The 16,452-nt window shown below is 46.9% G+C and overlaps 1 protein-coding gene across 2 annotated transcripts in view; it reads left to right on the plus strand.

The window, feature by feature from the left end:
• BRINP1 (BMP/retinoic acid inducible neural specific 1) overlaps positions 1–16,452 on the plus strand; it is a 150,238-nt gene that overhangs the window by 112,904 nt on the left and 20,882 nt on the right. For both annotated transcript variants that reach the window (XM_081103008.1, XM_081103009.1), the window contains exons 6-7: positions 9,709–9,945; positions 14,250–14,472. In XM_081103008.1, coding sequence (XP_080959134.1) covers positions 9,709–9,945; positions 14,250–14,472 — 460 coding nt within the window. The remainder of the gene's footprint in view (positions 1–9,708; positions 9,946–14,249; positions 14,473–16,452) is intronic.

Raw genomic sequence — 16,452 nt, forward strand, 5'->3', positions numbered from 1 at the left:
TACATCCAGAAACATTTACCCTTTTGAGGTAAATGGGTGCTATGATTTGACAAACACATCCAATCATGAAGTCAAGGTACCACCATAATCAAAATGTGAAATTGTTCATTTAATGTTTACACCAGCCCTACAAGGGAAGCCTTAATGAGGAAACTGAGAATCAGAGAGGTTAAGCCTCAGCCTTAATGTCCCAAGGTCATGCAGTTAATGACAGCTGGGCCAAACTTGGAGCAGGCGAGAACTTGGCACTTGGGGGCAGAGGCAGAGGAGCTGCAGGTGTAGCGAGGAAAGGCCATAGGTTAGGGAAGAACTGGGAGATGCCTGCTGATCAGGCAGCACGGAGGCTTATAGTTATCAAATTTGTGTTTTTAATCATGAATTCTATGAAGAACCTTTGATTTAAATGGAATCAACTTCTTCTTAAAGGTAAAGGGTATCTTTATGTTGACATTTTATGAAATTTAATTTTTAAAAAGTATAGTCACCTGTTTATCCTTGGTGATTTCCATAGTGTAGAGCACATTCATTTTTTTTTTTTTTTTTAGTTATAATTAGCATTTAGAAGTCTCCCTGCCCCTAACACCTTTTGTCAGGATCAGTCCTCCTCTGTTTTTTTTGTTTGTTTGTTTGTTTTGTTTTTTTTTTAAATATATTTTATTGATTTTTTACAGAGAGGAAGGGAGAGGGATAGAGAGCCAGAAACATCGATGAGAGAGAAACATCGATCAGCTGCCTCCTGCACATCTCCCAGTGGGGATGTGCCCGCAACCCAGGTACATGCCCTTGACCGGAATCGAACCCGGGACCCTTCAGTCTGCAGGCCGACGCTCTATCCACTGAGCCAAACCGGTTTCGGCCCTCCTCTGTTTTTATTCTTTCATTTATTTGTGTATCTCCCTCACTGAAAGTAGGTTCCATGCCAGGGAGGACTTTGTTTCTACTTCCCTGTCTTTTCTCCTGGGCCTGGAAGAGTGTCTGACACCAGAAGATCACCATTGATCTTTGCTTAATGGCAGTGAATGGCAGCACAGAGTAGACTCTTAGAAAGTCAAGGTTGAAAGAATCTTAATGAGCAATTCGTCCAGGGGCTGGCAGGGCTTTTCAGGAAAGAGCCAGATGGTCCCAGGATTTGTGGGCCACACTTGGTCTCTGTTGCAAGTACTCAACTCTCATTGCATTGTGAACGCGGCTATAGGTAATAGTTCAATCTGTGTGGCTGTGCTCCAATGCAGTCAATTTACAGAAATAGGTGGTGGGTTAATTTCACCCCTGGATCATAGTTTTCTAGTTTCCGTATCTGTGAGTGTAGGCCAGGTTATGCTGTGCTAACAAACAACCCCTGAATCTCAGTGGTTGGCGAAAGGAAATGTTCCTTTCTTACTGACGCTATGATGTGGTCACCATTGTTGGTGACTCTGCTTGTCTGGTGGCCTCCATATGGATTATGGCTATTCCTGTGGGGATGGGCAAAGACAACCTGATGAACCCGCATGTTGGTTCTTTTTAAAACATATATATATATTTTTTTTATTGATTTCAGAGAGGAAGGGAGAGTGAGATAGAAACATCAATGATGAGAGAAAATCATTGATTGGCTGCCTCCTGCACGCCCTACACTGGGGATCAAGTATGCAACCTGGGCATGTGCTCTGACCTGGAATCACCTGTTGGTTCTTATAGCTTCCTTTTGGAAGTTGCACACATCACTTCCACCCCATTTCATTGGCCCAAACATGTCATGTGAACACACCTGAGTTCAGAAGGTGGGGGTGGGTAATGTTTTCAAAAGGAGAACACTTCAAGGAGTGGCACTGAGTCTGAGTTAATGATAATCCAATCTGCCACATACCATTTGGACCTTTAAAAAATATACTTTGTTGATTCTTTTACAGAGAGGAAGGGAGAGGGACAGAGAGTTAGAAACATCGATGAGAGAGAAACATCGATTCAGCTGCTTCCTGCACAGTCCCCTACTGGGGATGTGCCCGAAACCAAGGTACATGCCCTTGACCAGAATCGAACCTGGGACCCTTCAGTCCACAGGCTGACGCTCTATCCACTGAGCCAAACCAGTCAGGGCGCACCATGGGTTCTCTAGAGCATTCTTACTGTGTCAGTTTTCTGGTTCTGTTTGCACACTTTCAATGAGGAGAAAGGAGTCCTCTACCTACTAAAGCTCTACCATCAAACCTCAGAACTTCTGCTAGGTAAAAAGGTATTGGTGCTATCCTGCTGAATTTCACTTACCTGCATCTTTCACTCAGTGGTTCCAAGTCTGCTCCATGACTCCACAGAATCGGTGATGAGACCTGGGAACACAAAAGGTTACTCTCTCCAGAAGGGGGCACCAGAACCCACCCACTCTTCCCCCAGGTAGCTGCCTTTCTTTATTTCCCAGAGAGCAAATGACCCATCACGGAGACAGGGCTGAACTTCTGAATGAGATCATAGCCTTTTTGCCCTTTCTGCACAGTTTCACCCGGTGAATTATTGTCTTATTTTCATTCCACTCCAATGAGCTGTCAGCAATGGATACCGTAATTCATAGCAATAGAAACACAAACAGATGGGTAATTGACCTGCATGCTTTCATTACGCTGGAGTTCAGAATGGCTGTTGGAGCCATAAAGTCCTCTATCTGCCAGTCTGAAATCCCTGGGCTTTCACAAGGAAGGGGATCAGGATGACTTTGTGCAAAAGGTCCAGTCCTTGTTGTTCTTCCCACCTCGTACTTTTCAGAGATAGACAGAATTTGACAAGCAGAACTTAGCAGATACAAGATAACAGCTGGAACTTGTATAGGGCTCAGAAGTATCTACAGGGGGCCACATTCTGATGCATGAACAGGATAGAAAAATGTTTATATTCAACCAAAATAGAACCTCACTTGTATTTTATCTCTTCCTCTTAGCACAGTACAAGATCGTGCATTTAATATTTAATAAAATAGGTCAGAAAAGAGAGAATCCATCAAAAACAGTACTATGTTCAGCAATTAAGGTAGAGATTAAAATAAAACAAAGCTGAGGGGAAAAAAAAACACAGGAAGATATATGGTCCTTGCCTTGAACAAGACTTAGATTGATCCATTTTATTCACATATTAATCTTTGCTTATGGTAACCCCTCTGCATGGAACACAGTGGCTGCCCTTTATCTATCGAAGGCCATGTTCATGTTTCAAGACTCTACCCACATCCTACACACATCACAAAGTCTTCCATAATTACTGTCTCCAGGCGTATTCTCTCTCATCTTCATAATAAATCACTGGCACTCAATATTTGAAATATATTTATTAAATATGGTGTGATGCCATGGACCAGACATGATGCTATATTTTATGTTTTAATTATCAATTAAGTTTTTTTGTCTATTATTTTTGGAATTTGTACTTTAGTTTTGAATTTTCAAGTAACCCCACTATGTGCTTAAAGGGTAGGAAGCATCAATTCCCTGTGTACTTCTGTTGAAGGAAGGAGGAAGAGGCTAAGAATTCCTTATCGACAAAAGAGCAGGATCCAGGTCAGAGAGGAAGGTTGGACTATAATCTCAAGTCTTAGGAGTACTTTTAGCTTTTGTTGATTGGGTCTTCATTTCCAGACCTTAAATGCTCCCAGCCTCACTGAATACAGTCACCTAAATCAGGGGCTTGCTTTAGACAATAATAGTATTGACAACATTATCAAAGGTCTCCAGGAATCCAAGGTAGGGTTTCCCTGAAAGTTCTTTTTACTTTAACAGCCCCCCTAACCCCAATGGTCAAAACTCAACAGCACAGTGAGCCCTTCTCCCCCCTCCCCCCCCCCCCCGGCCCCGCATGAATCTCAGATAGATTCCCTGTCTGTAAGGAACAAGGATTCTTGACTTTTGTTGCTGTAGAAGTGCTGTTCCCCTAATGAGTGACAGATCTCTGCTCTGTGCCATTCTTCCCTTTAGAGCTGTGATCTTCTCTGAGGCATCAGAACTCTTTCTTCTCTTCTCTAGGAAACTTGGAAACAAGCAAGCAAACAAAAAATGGTGAACCTAAATCAGAGAGGAAGGTAATTGCTAAGTTGGGTCTTAATTGGAAGTTCTACCACCTGAGACCTTTGTCCATGGAGTTTTCATTTTCTAGATGACTCTACACGTGGACCCTTCACCCCCTAATTTCTGTTAATCCATTAGGTCTCAGGCTGAATGTTTCTTCTTCTAGGAGAGCCACTTTGAGTGCCCCTACTCCATCCTGGGTTACGTGTTCTTCCTCTTGTTTCCCAAGCAACCTTGCACTTCTGGTAGAGCACTGGTCTCACTGCATCCAAGCAACTTGGTTACACACCTGTCTCCTTCCTGTACTGTGAGATCTGCAAAGGCAAGGAGTTGCCTGCCTTATTCACCCTGGTAATCATGACAGGGTACCTGGCACACAGTAGGGCTTAAGCAATATGTATGGAAAGAAGGGAAGGGAGAAGAAGAAAAGAAAAATGGAAGGGAGGGAGGAAGGGGAGGAAGGAAGGAGGGAGGAAGGGAGGAAGGGAGGAAGAAAGGAGGGAGGAAGGAAGGAGGGAGGGTGGAAGGGAGGGAGGGAGGGAAGGGGGAAGGAAGGAAGGAAGGAAGGAAGGAAGGAAGGAAGGAAGGAAGGAAGGAAGGAAGGAAAAGAAAGGAAGGGAAGAAAAATGGAATGAGGCATTGAGGGAAAGAACTTTCTTGTGTCTTCCTCTTCTTATAGGGGCACTAATCCTATCATGGAGGCCTCACCCTCATGACCTAATCACCTCCCAAATGCCTCACCCCCTAATACTATCATATGGGGGATGAGGGTTTCAACATAGGAATACTGGGGGGATGCAAACATTCAGCCCATGACAGCCAGGTTCTTGTTTAAGTGGCATTTATGCCTTTTCTCCCCTCATTTACTCTCATAACTGCCCTGGAAGTGGTTATTTAGATTTTTACGACACAGGCAAGAAACCTTAGAGAGACTACAACATTCCCAGAGGCCCTGCTGCGCCAGAGCTGCCATAGGAACACTAGGCCAGGACTTTGTCTCCATTTTCCCAGTGGAAATGCAGAAGGGCTCTCATGTGTTTCAGAACTCAGTATTCCTGGATTTGAGTCCCAAGTCTGTTACTTTAGCTGTGGAGCTTTTGAATTCTAGCATCTTCTAAATTAGATGAGGCAATATGTTTTTCCATTGGGATAAAAAAGAGGATTGGTGGTGGTGGTTTTTTCCATTTAACAAATGAGTTCATGGAGCCCACACTGGGCTTGGCCATGATTTACACTCAGGTCTATAGTGGATGGGCAAGGCCTACCCCCTAAAGCCCACTTTCTAATGGGGGGAGATGCGAAAATAAACACGAGAACAAATGAGTAAGATAATTTCAGTAAGTAATGAATGCTATGAAGAAAACAGAAGAGGCATTTTTACTTGGGTGGTCTGGGAAGGTCAGAATGCCTGAAAAACAAGGCATTCATGCAGAGATCCGGGAAAGAATATTCTAGGCTCAGGGATGGGCAAGAGCACAGACTGTAGGAATGACATGACTGGCACATGGAGGGATTGTAAAAGGGCAGGATGCCTGGTGTGTTCTGAATAAAGAAGAGACTACTAAGAGATCAGAGGAAGGTGGGAGGCAAGGAGATAGAGCTATTGCACCAGGTGCCAGAGAGGAGAAATCATATCTCAGACTGTACGGAAAATGCAAAAAAATATTGCGAGATGTACATGTTGGACGTGAGGTGGGAGGAAGGTCTGAGGAAAATGGGGCAAAAAGCAGAAAGAGAGAGGACAACGTGGGTGTTCCCACATCTACATTGCCCACTCTCTCTGCGGAACATTGAAACATTCCATTTTGAAGTCTAACAAGACTTTTTTTTCCCCAAAGTATAATGAGATTGGGGGGAATATTCCATATGTTCTGTGTGGGCGAAATGGTGTTCAAGTAAAACTCTCAACTATTGCCTTCCTGGGTTTTGTGAAGCAAAATTTATATGCTTAGCAATAATGGTGGCCTTTTTCTCTCTCTCTCCCATTTCCTCAGTTTCTCTCTCTCTCTCTCTCTCTCTCTCTCTCTCTCTCTCTCTCTCTCTCTCTCTCCTCTCTCGGAACTGTGGGGACAGAATATTCCAACCCAGTCAGCAGCTGTATATCATCTTTCACACAGTCGTTCTAGAGGCCAAATCCCCCTACAAATTATTTACGGTGCCCATTGAAGCCCGCGGGACGCAGGCGCCCGTCTGGGAGGTCAGCCATGGGCCTCTTTGTTGGACACAGGTCGTTGGGAGAGACTCCGGCGGTGACTGCTGTGTGAACCTCCGCTGCTGGAGAAATGGTTATATAACTTTCAACAGTAATGACATTTCGCAGAAGAGTGCTTTTTAATTGCTATGTCTTCATTATTCTCTTTCAAATTTGCCCAGGAGGTTCTGCCTCAGAGACAGCTCACGTGTCCCGAGTTTCCATTTTTAAAGAGCAGCCAGTTTTGTGTTTCAGCTGCTCCCCGAAACCCCCCACCCCCAAACTTTATCTGTGTTCAGTGCATTAAGTGGGGTAGGTAATATGGCCTTTTGTATCCATGCCAAACGGAGAAATGATTTGACGCAGTTTTCTAAAAATGCTCTCCCCAAATTCCGTTTGGGCTGGGACCAAGAATAGAATATTTTATCCCCTACAAAAGGGAAAAAGAAAATGATGAGCAAGCTAGAAAAATAGGACTGTGAGTATAGTGTATAGAGTTCCTTTAAGCAACAGAAAGTTAACCCCAATCCATAGACTCAGAAGCCTATAGGGGATTGGGATCAGCTAAAAATAAATTTTGCTTTGGAAGTGAAAATTGCGAGACAGATAAAATGGCTCAAGAATGCGTACTCAGGAAGAATTGTAGACGTGGCTTAGAAGGGACTTTTCCGCTTGGTTTGATTTGTTCGGCCCACCTTTTGGGGTTCGTATTGTGCCCCTGCACAGTAAGTTCTTCAGAGCAGTCACTCAAACTCACATGGACCCCTTGCCCATCGGTGTGGACGTCACCTAGGCTTGCGGAGGCCTGGTGCCCAAGCTGCACAGCCCTATCTGCTAGCACGCCTTCCAGACATATTCACGTAGGATCCACCTTCCTGAATAGCCCACCATTGCTGGCTCAACAGGCGTAGACTTCTACACCCTACTTCTTGTGAAATCTCTCCAAATATCTAAAGACTGCCTTTTGAGCATGATCTATTTCATTTTTTCAATTTATCTTTATTGTTGAAAGTATTATCGATGTCCTCTTTTTTTCCCTATGGACCCCCTCCCCGACAACACACACACCCTCCAGGCCTTAACCACACTATTGTCTGTGTCCATGGGCTATGCATATTTGCATATAAGTTCTCAGGTTAATCTCTCCCCACCAAGCCCCCCACCCTGCCTTCCCTCTGAGATTCATCAGTCTGTTCCATGTCTCTGTGTCCCTGGATCTATTTTGTTCATCAGTTTATTTTCTTCATTAGATTCCACAGCACTGTCTATTTCTGATTAAATACCGGCAGCTATTCATTTATTCTGTAGGTTCTGCTGAAACTTTAAAAGACTTTAATCAGAGGAGGAACATTATCACCATCATCATCAAAAATAGGAGCCATTAACATTTACTGTTTGTTTGCTATGTGCCAGGAACTGGTCTAGACATTTTGCAGGAATTCTTTCACTTAGTCCTCCCGACAACCTTCTGATGTAGGTACTCAAAATATTCCCATTTTATAGAGAAGGGAGTGGAGGTGGAATAACTTGCTTGAGAGGACTCAGGCAGGAAGAAGAGGAACCTGACTCCAGCGGTGCTCAGCTTTTACCGACTTTATTATGGTTTCCCACCATATGGCATGCTCCAGGCATGAGCTTCCTTCCCACAATGCCCCTCTCAGATAGTCTTTTTGAGATGTCATCTGAAGACAAGTTGAAGTGATGGAGCTTCGTTTTTTAAAAAAATAATTTGAAGGTGCGAGAGGGGAAGATAAAAATCTAGAAACACGACTAGGAAGTAGAGAGTGAGAGAAATGCTGAGCTTGTTCAACACATCCCTGGCGAGCAGGGTAGGTAGGGGGTGTCCCTGAAGCATGAGTGATAAAAGTTTAATCCGAATGACAGCTCTCTTTTACACGGTGGGTAGTAAAACCATGAGGCTCGTGTGCATTGGTGGCGGGAACTGTTAGCAGCTCCAAATGAGGTGGAGAGGAAGGTCCCCGGTGAAAGTACGTTAAGGAACGAATTTAGCCCCAAGTTGTCCTTCCATCTGGGCACCACGGGCAATAATAGCCTGCTATGCCGATGTTTCAAGGGTAAAGGAGTAGTGCTCATGCCCAGATCAACCCCTCTCCATCACTGGCTCTGAGGAATAAGGCTGATTAGCAAGTATAGAGAAAAAAATCATGAGCTGTGGTCAAGAATGCTATTCCTATAACCAATCATGGGTCAGTCACATTCCCTCTGTGGGCCCTGGCTTCTTCATTTTTAGAACAAAAAAGAGAAAACTAATTCTCTCTGATATCATTCTTCACTGATGATATATATATATATATATATATATATATATATATATATATTCTTTAAAGAATAGTTTATTGATTTTTAGAGAGGAAGGGAGAGGGAGAGAGAAACATTGATGTGAGAGCACAACATCGATCAGATGGGCTGCCTCCTGCACGCCTCCCCCCTCCACCCCCCGACCAGGGATTGAGCCCTCAACTGAGCATGTGCCCTGACTTGGAATCTAACTGGCAACCTCCTGGTGCATGGGACGATGTGTAACCAACTGACTCACACTGGCCAGGGCTAATATTTTATTTTGTATGATACAGTGGTCTTATGAAATGATATCTCTCTTCAGATATCAGTCTTACTTTGAAATTTACCAAAGTATCCCCTTTATCTGCAGAATGAAGTTCAAATTCCTTAGCATATAATTAAGCTCTCTGCACTCTGGCTTCTGCCCTTCTCTAAAACCTGTTCTCCTACTGCAGGCACCCACCCAGCCAAACTCGTTTCATTCACATTCTGTCTTTATTCTTGTGGTTCCTCTCCTCAGAATGTGCTTCCTGTTCTCTGTACATGATGGTCTCTGATTCACTTTTAAACCAGCCCAGTACCATCTCCTCTAGAAAGGTTCCCCTGCTCTCCGGGCAGGGCTATTTGCAGCCCTCGGCTGCCCGACGCCTCACCCTGCCCTCCTGTTTCAGGCCTATAAAGCCGTGTGAGGATGATGTGTGTCTATGTCTTTCCCTGCTGATTATACTGTAAACTCCCCAGAGACTAGCATTGTGTCTTCTTTATCTCCATAGACCTAGTGCCTCGCTCAGGACTTGTGTTTCATAAATAGGGCTCATAAATATTTGAAGAAAGGAAAAGGAAAGAAATGAAGGAAATAAGAAAAAAAACAACACACAACAGTAATCCTCTGCTTTTAATAAGGGTTTTCTCCTCCCCAAATGGAAAAGGTTTATACCAGATCTCAGTCCTAATAGAATGAAATGGAGCCTGAATTTCAGAGATGGCCAAGGTCATGACCTGAGAAGTTTAAGTAGAAGCAATGCAACCAGGGGCCTGTCTGAGTCGAGGCGGGCTCCGAGATATTTTGGTTACGACACACTGGGAGACAGCTAGCAGCTTCAGATTCCTCCCGTCACCTTTTGAAGCTGTTAATGAAACACCTTTTCTAACCTTTCCGTTTCCCCATCTCTTGCTCCTCTCAAACAGGCCTGCAGATCATCTTCCCTCCGTACCTGCAAGAGAAGTTTGTCCAGTCGGCCCTGAGCTACATCATGTGCAACGGCGAGGGCGAGTACGTGTGCCAGAACAGCCAGTGCCGATGCCAGTGTGCCGAGGAGTTCCCGCAGTGCAACTGCCCCATCACCGACATCCAGATCATGGAGTACACTCTGGCCAACATGGCCAAGTCCTGGGCCGAGGCTTACAAGGACCTGGAGAATTCAGGTAGAGAGCTGGCTTAGTTCTGCTGCACGAATGGCCCTGAGCCAAGCCTAGCAAAGGCGGGTGTCTCACTGGGGTGAGGGCTGCTGTGAGGGAATACTCACTGAGCACCCCCCTCCACTTTGGAGAGTCCAGGGCAGGGTCTCGTAGCTGTCAGGGGGTAGGCACTCAATAAATCTCTACGGGATGGAATAATGAACAGTGCAATCAGGTTTGTGGGCCTGTGATGGATTGTCTCTGCTGTACCCGGAAGACAGAGAGAGAGATGCCCCATAGCACATAGGACGCCTCTGCAGAGTGGAGAGTTCAAAGTATTTGTACAAATTCCTGGAGTGTATGAGTCTATCTAAATTAAGAAACACACATATATGTGTATATATGTCTGTGTCTATGTACATCTCTATGTAGATATTGATATAGATATCCAAATAATTCACCAACTGTCAAAGCTGGAAGTCACTGCTCAGGTAACGTAGCCATTACCTGCTTCCCATGGTTCAGGGGAGGAAAGGCAGTCACCTCAGGCCACAGCGGGGCTGAGGTGCAAAGTTGGATCTTGGTCCTCATGCAGCTTCTGCTTAATGGGAAAGCCAGGCATGAATCACATGACCGAGCCAGTCATTGACATTTTAACCACATCTGTGTGGAGAATGAGAAGCTGCTGTGAGCAAAGAGTGTAGAGCTGGAGGTTGGCGTGGCCAGGAGTCAGGGAGGCCACTGGGGGAGAGCAGGGTCCACGTGTCTGACTGGGGCCAGAGGTCAGAGGGTGAGCACCCAGCCAATGGGAGGCCACCTCAGGCATCGAGGAGATGTGCCTGTGAAGTGGGCTGGGACCATGGCACAGGGAGTAACAGTGGGAAATGTGCAGAGAGGCTGAGCTATTTACAAGGGAGAATTAGCAGGACTTGAGAAAGGAAGGGCGAGAGGAGATCTCCAGAACTCCTCTTGGGCATATTTGTCAGGTGCTTTGATGGATATCGGTGCTGTTCGCTGAGCGAGAACACCCTGCAAGGTTTGGAAGGAAAACTGTATTCTGTTTTGGACATGAAAGCTGGGGAATCCTCGAGACTTCCACGAAGGGATGCCAAATAATGGCCTATAATTTGTGCTCAGATATCTGTTAAGTAAATGGACATATAGAGAGAGCATTACTGTTTTTAAAACAACTTTATGTTCCTTAAATCTATTCCGAGAACTGCATTAGAGTAAGTAGTGGTGTTCCTATATTGTAGAGCAGGGAGGGTGCCAAGGCCCAGCGTCTTCCCCAGGGTTACATAGCAAATGGCAGAGTCGGTAATGGAATCCCTGGTTCCAGACCCAGTGCTCACAGCAGCTCTTGTACCTTATTAATTCCACTTTCCCCCCAGTCCTCCGTTCCCTCATCTAATAAATGAGAGGACATGTTTATGTGTTTAATTTTTGAATTTATTTAAATATGTAGCCAAGAAACCCTTTGATCAAACAGAATCATACCTCGGAGCCACTGTGTACCGCAGATAAAAGCTGAGCTCCGTGGAGCTGTGTTTGGAAACCACTGGTTGCCATGAACTCTGAGTCCCCAGCCAGCCCTGAGCGCTCAGGACGCATCAGTGACTCTGCTCTTAGAAGGTCACGCAGCCCCGGGGGCTGTGGGTGCCTTAGGAACCTGCACCCATTAGTCCATTTAAAATTCTGGGAACGCATCAAAGGGAGGCGTTCGAGATGGAAATGGATTGTGATGGCTATTTGGCCTCAAACAAAAGGAGCAATTGATTAAATGCTTTTGCAAAGAGATTCTCCCCATTGCTAAAAAGCAGAGGGGAACGGCAGCCATGTGCACGAGCAGAAGGGTCTTTAGCGTAGAATCTTTACACCCAAGGAAAAAACTACTTGGAGTGGGCAGCCGGTGAGGGAACAAGAGAGCTGAGATGCTGCCGAGTAAGCTGGATGGTCCGCGGGAGTCCCTGGCGCCATGCTTCCCCCATAGGAGCACATACTCACTCTAGATACCGTGTGCTTAGCCATTTGAAAGGTTTTTCCCCATTGAGACAGATCCATCCACCCATCCACATCCATGTGGCTTGTGCATATGTCTTTTCCTCCTTGTTTTGAGCTTGTAACCTTACTGACCCAGCACCAGGTAATTCCAAAGATTCACAACCAGCCAAAGGGAAAAGCCATGGATGCCTTGATGGCCCTGGAGTGTTGGTGGTCAAACAGGACCGACTTCACACACACAGATGGGGGTCTGCGTGTCCTCACTGGGAGGGAACCTTCCACTTTTAGTCAAGAAAATACATCATCTGAACTTTTAAATTACTTTTTCTTATCTGACCCAAATTCGGGTCCATTGAAAGGACTGTTACCTCCCTCGAGGTCAGCAGAGCCGTCTGTAGGATGAGCTGCATCTATAGCAGGGGTCCTCAAACTACGGCCCGCGGGCCACATGCAAATACAAATATTGTATTTGTTCCTGTTCTGTTTTTTTACTTCAAAATAAGATATGTGCAGTGTTCATAGGAATTTGTTCATAGTTTTTTTTTAAACTATAGTCCGGCCCTCCAACGGTCTGAGGGACAGTGAACTGGCCCCCTTGTTTAAAAAGTTTGAGGACCCCTGGTCTATAGGATGAGCTGCGTCTGTAGGATGAGCTGCGTGTCTTCCATGGGAGGAGCACCGGGCTGGCGAGAGCAGCAGAGTGGAGCCCAGTGCCCTGCCTGCAGCCTGTGCACCGACTACATCAATCTGTGCAGCCCTGTTTTATCCTTTCCATGTCCCGCAACCATCCATGGAGCACCTTCTGGATTTGGGGAACTATTTAGGCAGATACGGTTCCATGTCACCCTCTCAACATTTGAATTGGATGCTGTTATACCTGCTTGACAGACGGAGACACTGAAGCGTTGAGAGAATAATGGTCACACAGCTGGGGGTGGGCGAGATGCAGTTTGCAGGCTTGCATGTCTGGCTGTCCTGGAGTCAGAGATGGGTTTCCTGTGCGCATGTTTTTAGAGCCTTTCATTTCATTGTTTCTCCCACGATCCTCTTTTGTATAGAGAGAAAGTGTTATATGGTAACTCAGAGCATCAGATTCAGAGCCAGTCTAGAGCTGTAATTCTGTCATTACTGGCTGTGTGACGTTGGCAAGTTAATGAACTTCTCTGTGCCCCAGTTTCTATGAAACGGCGCACAGGTTTGCTATAAAATCACTTATATGTGTTAGGTGTTTAAGACTGAGCCTGATGCTTAAAGAGAGCTATGTAAGCATTTTTTAAAATAAAATGAATGCCTATTATACCTGAAATTTTCTTGTAGGTTTTGTAACAAAGTGAAAATATTAGGCTTAGGATATATATATAATCACTTTACCTTTTTACCTGCCAAAAATGTAACCTCTTAATTCTTTATTTTTTCCAATAGTTGAGCGGGGCATCGCTGAGGCGGGCCAGTAAGAATTAGATGGGAAAACAGCAGCTCCGGTTTTAGTCCTGCCTGGGGCACTCACGGGTTGTTCTACCTCCAGAAAGTCCTTCCCTCACTTTGCACTTCAGTGTCCCTATATGTAGAACGAGAGAGCTGACCCAGATACTTTCAAGTTGTCAAGTTGTAGCACTTGCTGACACCGGGAAACTTAGCATCACGCAGACAAAGACCTTCCCCCGGGAGGCTCTGGAGTTTGTTCCCATCTCTTAAGCTGGAGTTCCCCCAAATGGGACTTGACATAAGATGGCAGGCACACACGACTTCCCGTTAGACTAGGTCCCATGGTGGGGAGGCTGATCCATTCAGCCCTCCCTCACACCTGAACATCACATCAGAGAGGTTTCCGTGGGTGCAAATGTGCTTTTAACACCTATCGACCATTTACTACTTCTCTGTATTTCAGAGTGAGAGCAGGTACAGGGGTTTGGCCATGTAGCAGGGAACAGTATCTGGCTAGGATTTATTAACATTGCTTCCGCCATACTTATGTTTACAGCTCCCATCCTACTGGAGGCATGTGGTTTTCTATGTAGAATTGGACAAAAATTGGGTGTAATCGGTTCTGAGTAAATACAAACACGTGATATGCGGGTTTTGCTATCCAGTTGGCACTCAGACGACACAAGTTTGTCGTCAGCAGGATGCAGGGTCGCTCCCGGAGCAGCAAAGCCAAAGAGCCTTCGTGTTGACACGTGGCCTCTGCACCCCGCCCTGGGAGCGGAGCAAGCGAGCGCCCTGTTCCCTGGGCCTCCAGCCAGTGTTCCTTGCAGGCCGCTTCCTTGGTGAGCGACCTCAGCGGGGGCTTGCAGGCTCAGCCTTCTCTCCTGGCCTTTGTCTCCCGCCAGATGAGTTTAAATCGTTTATGAAGCGTCTGCCCAGCAACCACTTCCTGACCATCGGGAGCATCCATCAGCACTGGGGCAACGACTGGGACCTGCAGAACCGCTACAAGCTCCTGCAGAGCTCCATGGAGGCCCAGCGGCAGAAGATCCAGCGCACCGCCCGCAAGCTCTTTGGCCTCAGCGTCCGCTGCCGCCACAATCCCAGCCACCAGCTGCCTAGAGAGAGGTGAGTGCCGCCTCCACCTAGAGCCTCTGCAGGCCGGGCCTGGTGTGAGCTTGCATTTGCTTGCTTCAGGGGCAAATGCAGCCGTGGGCAAACTACAGCCCGCGGGCCAGATCGGGCCCGTTTGAAATGAATAAAACTAAAAAAAAAAAAAAGACTGTACCCTTTTATGTAATGATGTTTACTTTGAATTTATATTAGTTCACACAAACACTCCATCCATCCTCCGGTCCAGTTTAAGAACCCATTGTGGCCCTCGAGTCAAAAAGTTTGCCCACCCCTGGGCAAATGCAATGCAGACGATACCTTTGGAGGTGGCAAGCGAGGCCTTGTGGGGTCCAGATCATCCCTGGCTTCTCCCCTACGGTTCCGGCTGCCCTGGAACAATGGGTGTCTCGCTGTGGCCTGAATATGCCCTGAACTTTCAATCTCTGTGTTCTGTCTGGTCCGTATTAGCTTGCTAGGGCTGCTGTGGCACAGTAACGCAGACGGAGTGGTCTAACAACATTGATTTCTCACAGGTGCGGGGCTGGGGGTGTGGGCTGGGGGTGTGGGAAGGGTTGCTTTCTCCTGAGCCCTCTCTTAGGCTTGTCGATGGCCGTCTCTCCCTCCTTGTGGGTCTGTGTCCTAATCGCTTCTTCTTTTAAGGACATCAGTCCTATTGGGTCAGGGCTCACCTCAGTGGCCTCATTTTAATTTAATTCCATCTTTAAAGACCCCGTCTCGAAATAGAGTCATATTCTGAGGTGCTTGGGGTGAGGCCTGGAGCATGTGTATTGTGGGGGATGTCATTCGGCATAAACACCACCTGGCTTTTGATAAGATCTTTGGGTGAAGCACTGTGCACCTCAGGACTGACCAGTCTGGATCCAAATCGTGTGGGAAAGGGTAACAGTTCCCAGGCTGAAAATAGGACTGGCTTCAGTTTTGCTGGTTGTCACCTTAGGGAACGAAGTGGGGGGTCCAGAGGCCCTCAGACACTGGGAAGACATTTGCTAAAAGTGAGAAGAATGTGCAGGCACAGGGCACAGAGCACGCAGGGTGTGGCAGGTGTAGGGAAGGCCTGGGGCAGCCCCAGGGCAGTAGCTAGACAGGCATTAGGAGGGAGGGAGGAGGGGCAGGACCGGGTGATGGAAAGAGCCCTGGAAATCACCCAGGGGCTGAGGTGAGAGCATGTCCACCACTCACAGCTCCATGACCTGGAGCAAGTCTTTCACTTCCCTGAGCACAGACGCCCACACCTGAGAATACTTTGCTCTTCCTGTGCAAGCCGTCAGGGGTAGACAGCCGGAGATGTCCTCCCGCACTAGGGCCTTCCAAGAACACCTCGCAGTGTTGCCTTCTCTGTTTCTGAGATGAGAAAATGCACGGTAATCATACCTAGCATCTCTACTCCACTCGCCCAACTCCCACCTGGGTAGGTCAATCCATTACATCCAATAGCATCTCTCCTCCACTCACAGGAGAAGAGGGACTCCACCTGGGCAGGTCAGTTCATTACATCCAGTAGCATCCCTCCTTCCACTCACAGGAGAGGAGGGACTCCCACCTGCGCAGGTCAATCCATTACATCCAATAGCATCTCCCCTCCACTCACAGGACCTGTGCTGGTCCCTCAAGGCTGACCTGCTCGCTGCTGTGGGCTGCTTCCTGACATCCGAGTTGAAGGCCTCAATGAGTGCTTCTCACGCCAGCAGGTGGGCCAGCTCCCTGCCACGGAGCAGTGGCACACAGGGGTGCTAACCCTGGGGATCTAGGGCCACCTGCACCGAGGGAGTGGAATTTGGAAGTGAACTGACTGCTGGGCTGCACTGTGTGCCGGGCTCCGTGGGAGACGAGGCCACCAAGCGGATGCTGCCACTACCACGTGTGTCCCAGGGATTTGTACAGGGGTCCCAGGGGGTGGCGTTGTGGAGGCTGGGTCAGTTCTTGACTCCATCATCTCTCAGCCCGGAGGCTTCGTGTGCACCTCATTTGCAGTGT

Source organism: Myotis nattereri, assembly GCF_964212035.1.
Source record: "Myotis nattereri genome assembly, chromosome: 12".
Taxonomy (NCBI): domain Eukaryota; kingdom Metazoa; phylum Chordata; class Mammalia; order Chiroptera; family Vespertilionidae; genus Myotis; species Myotis nattereri.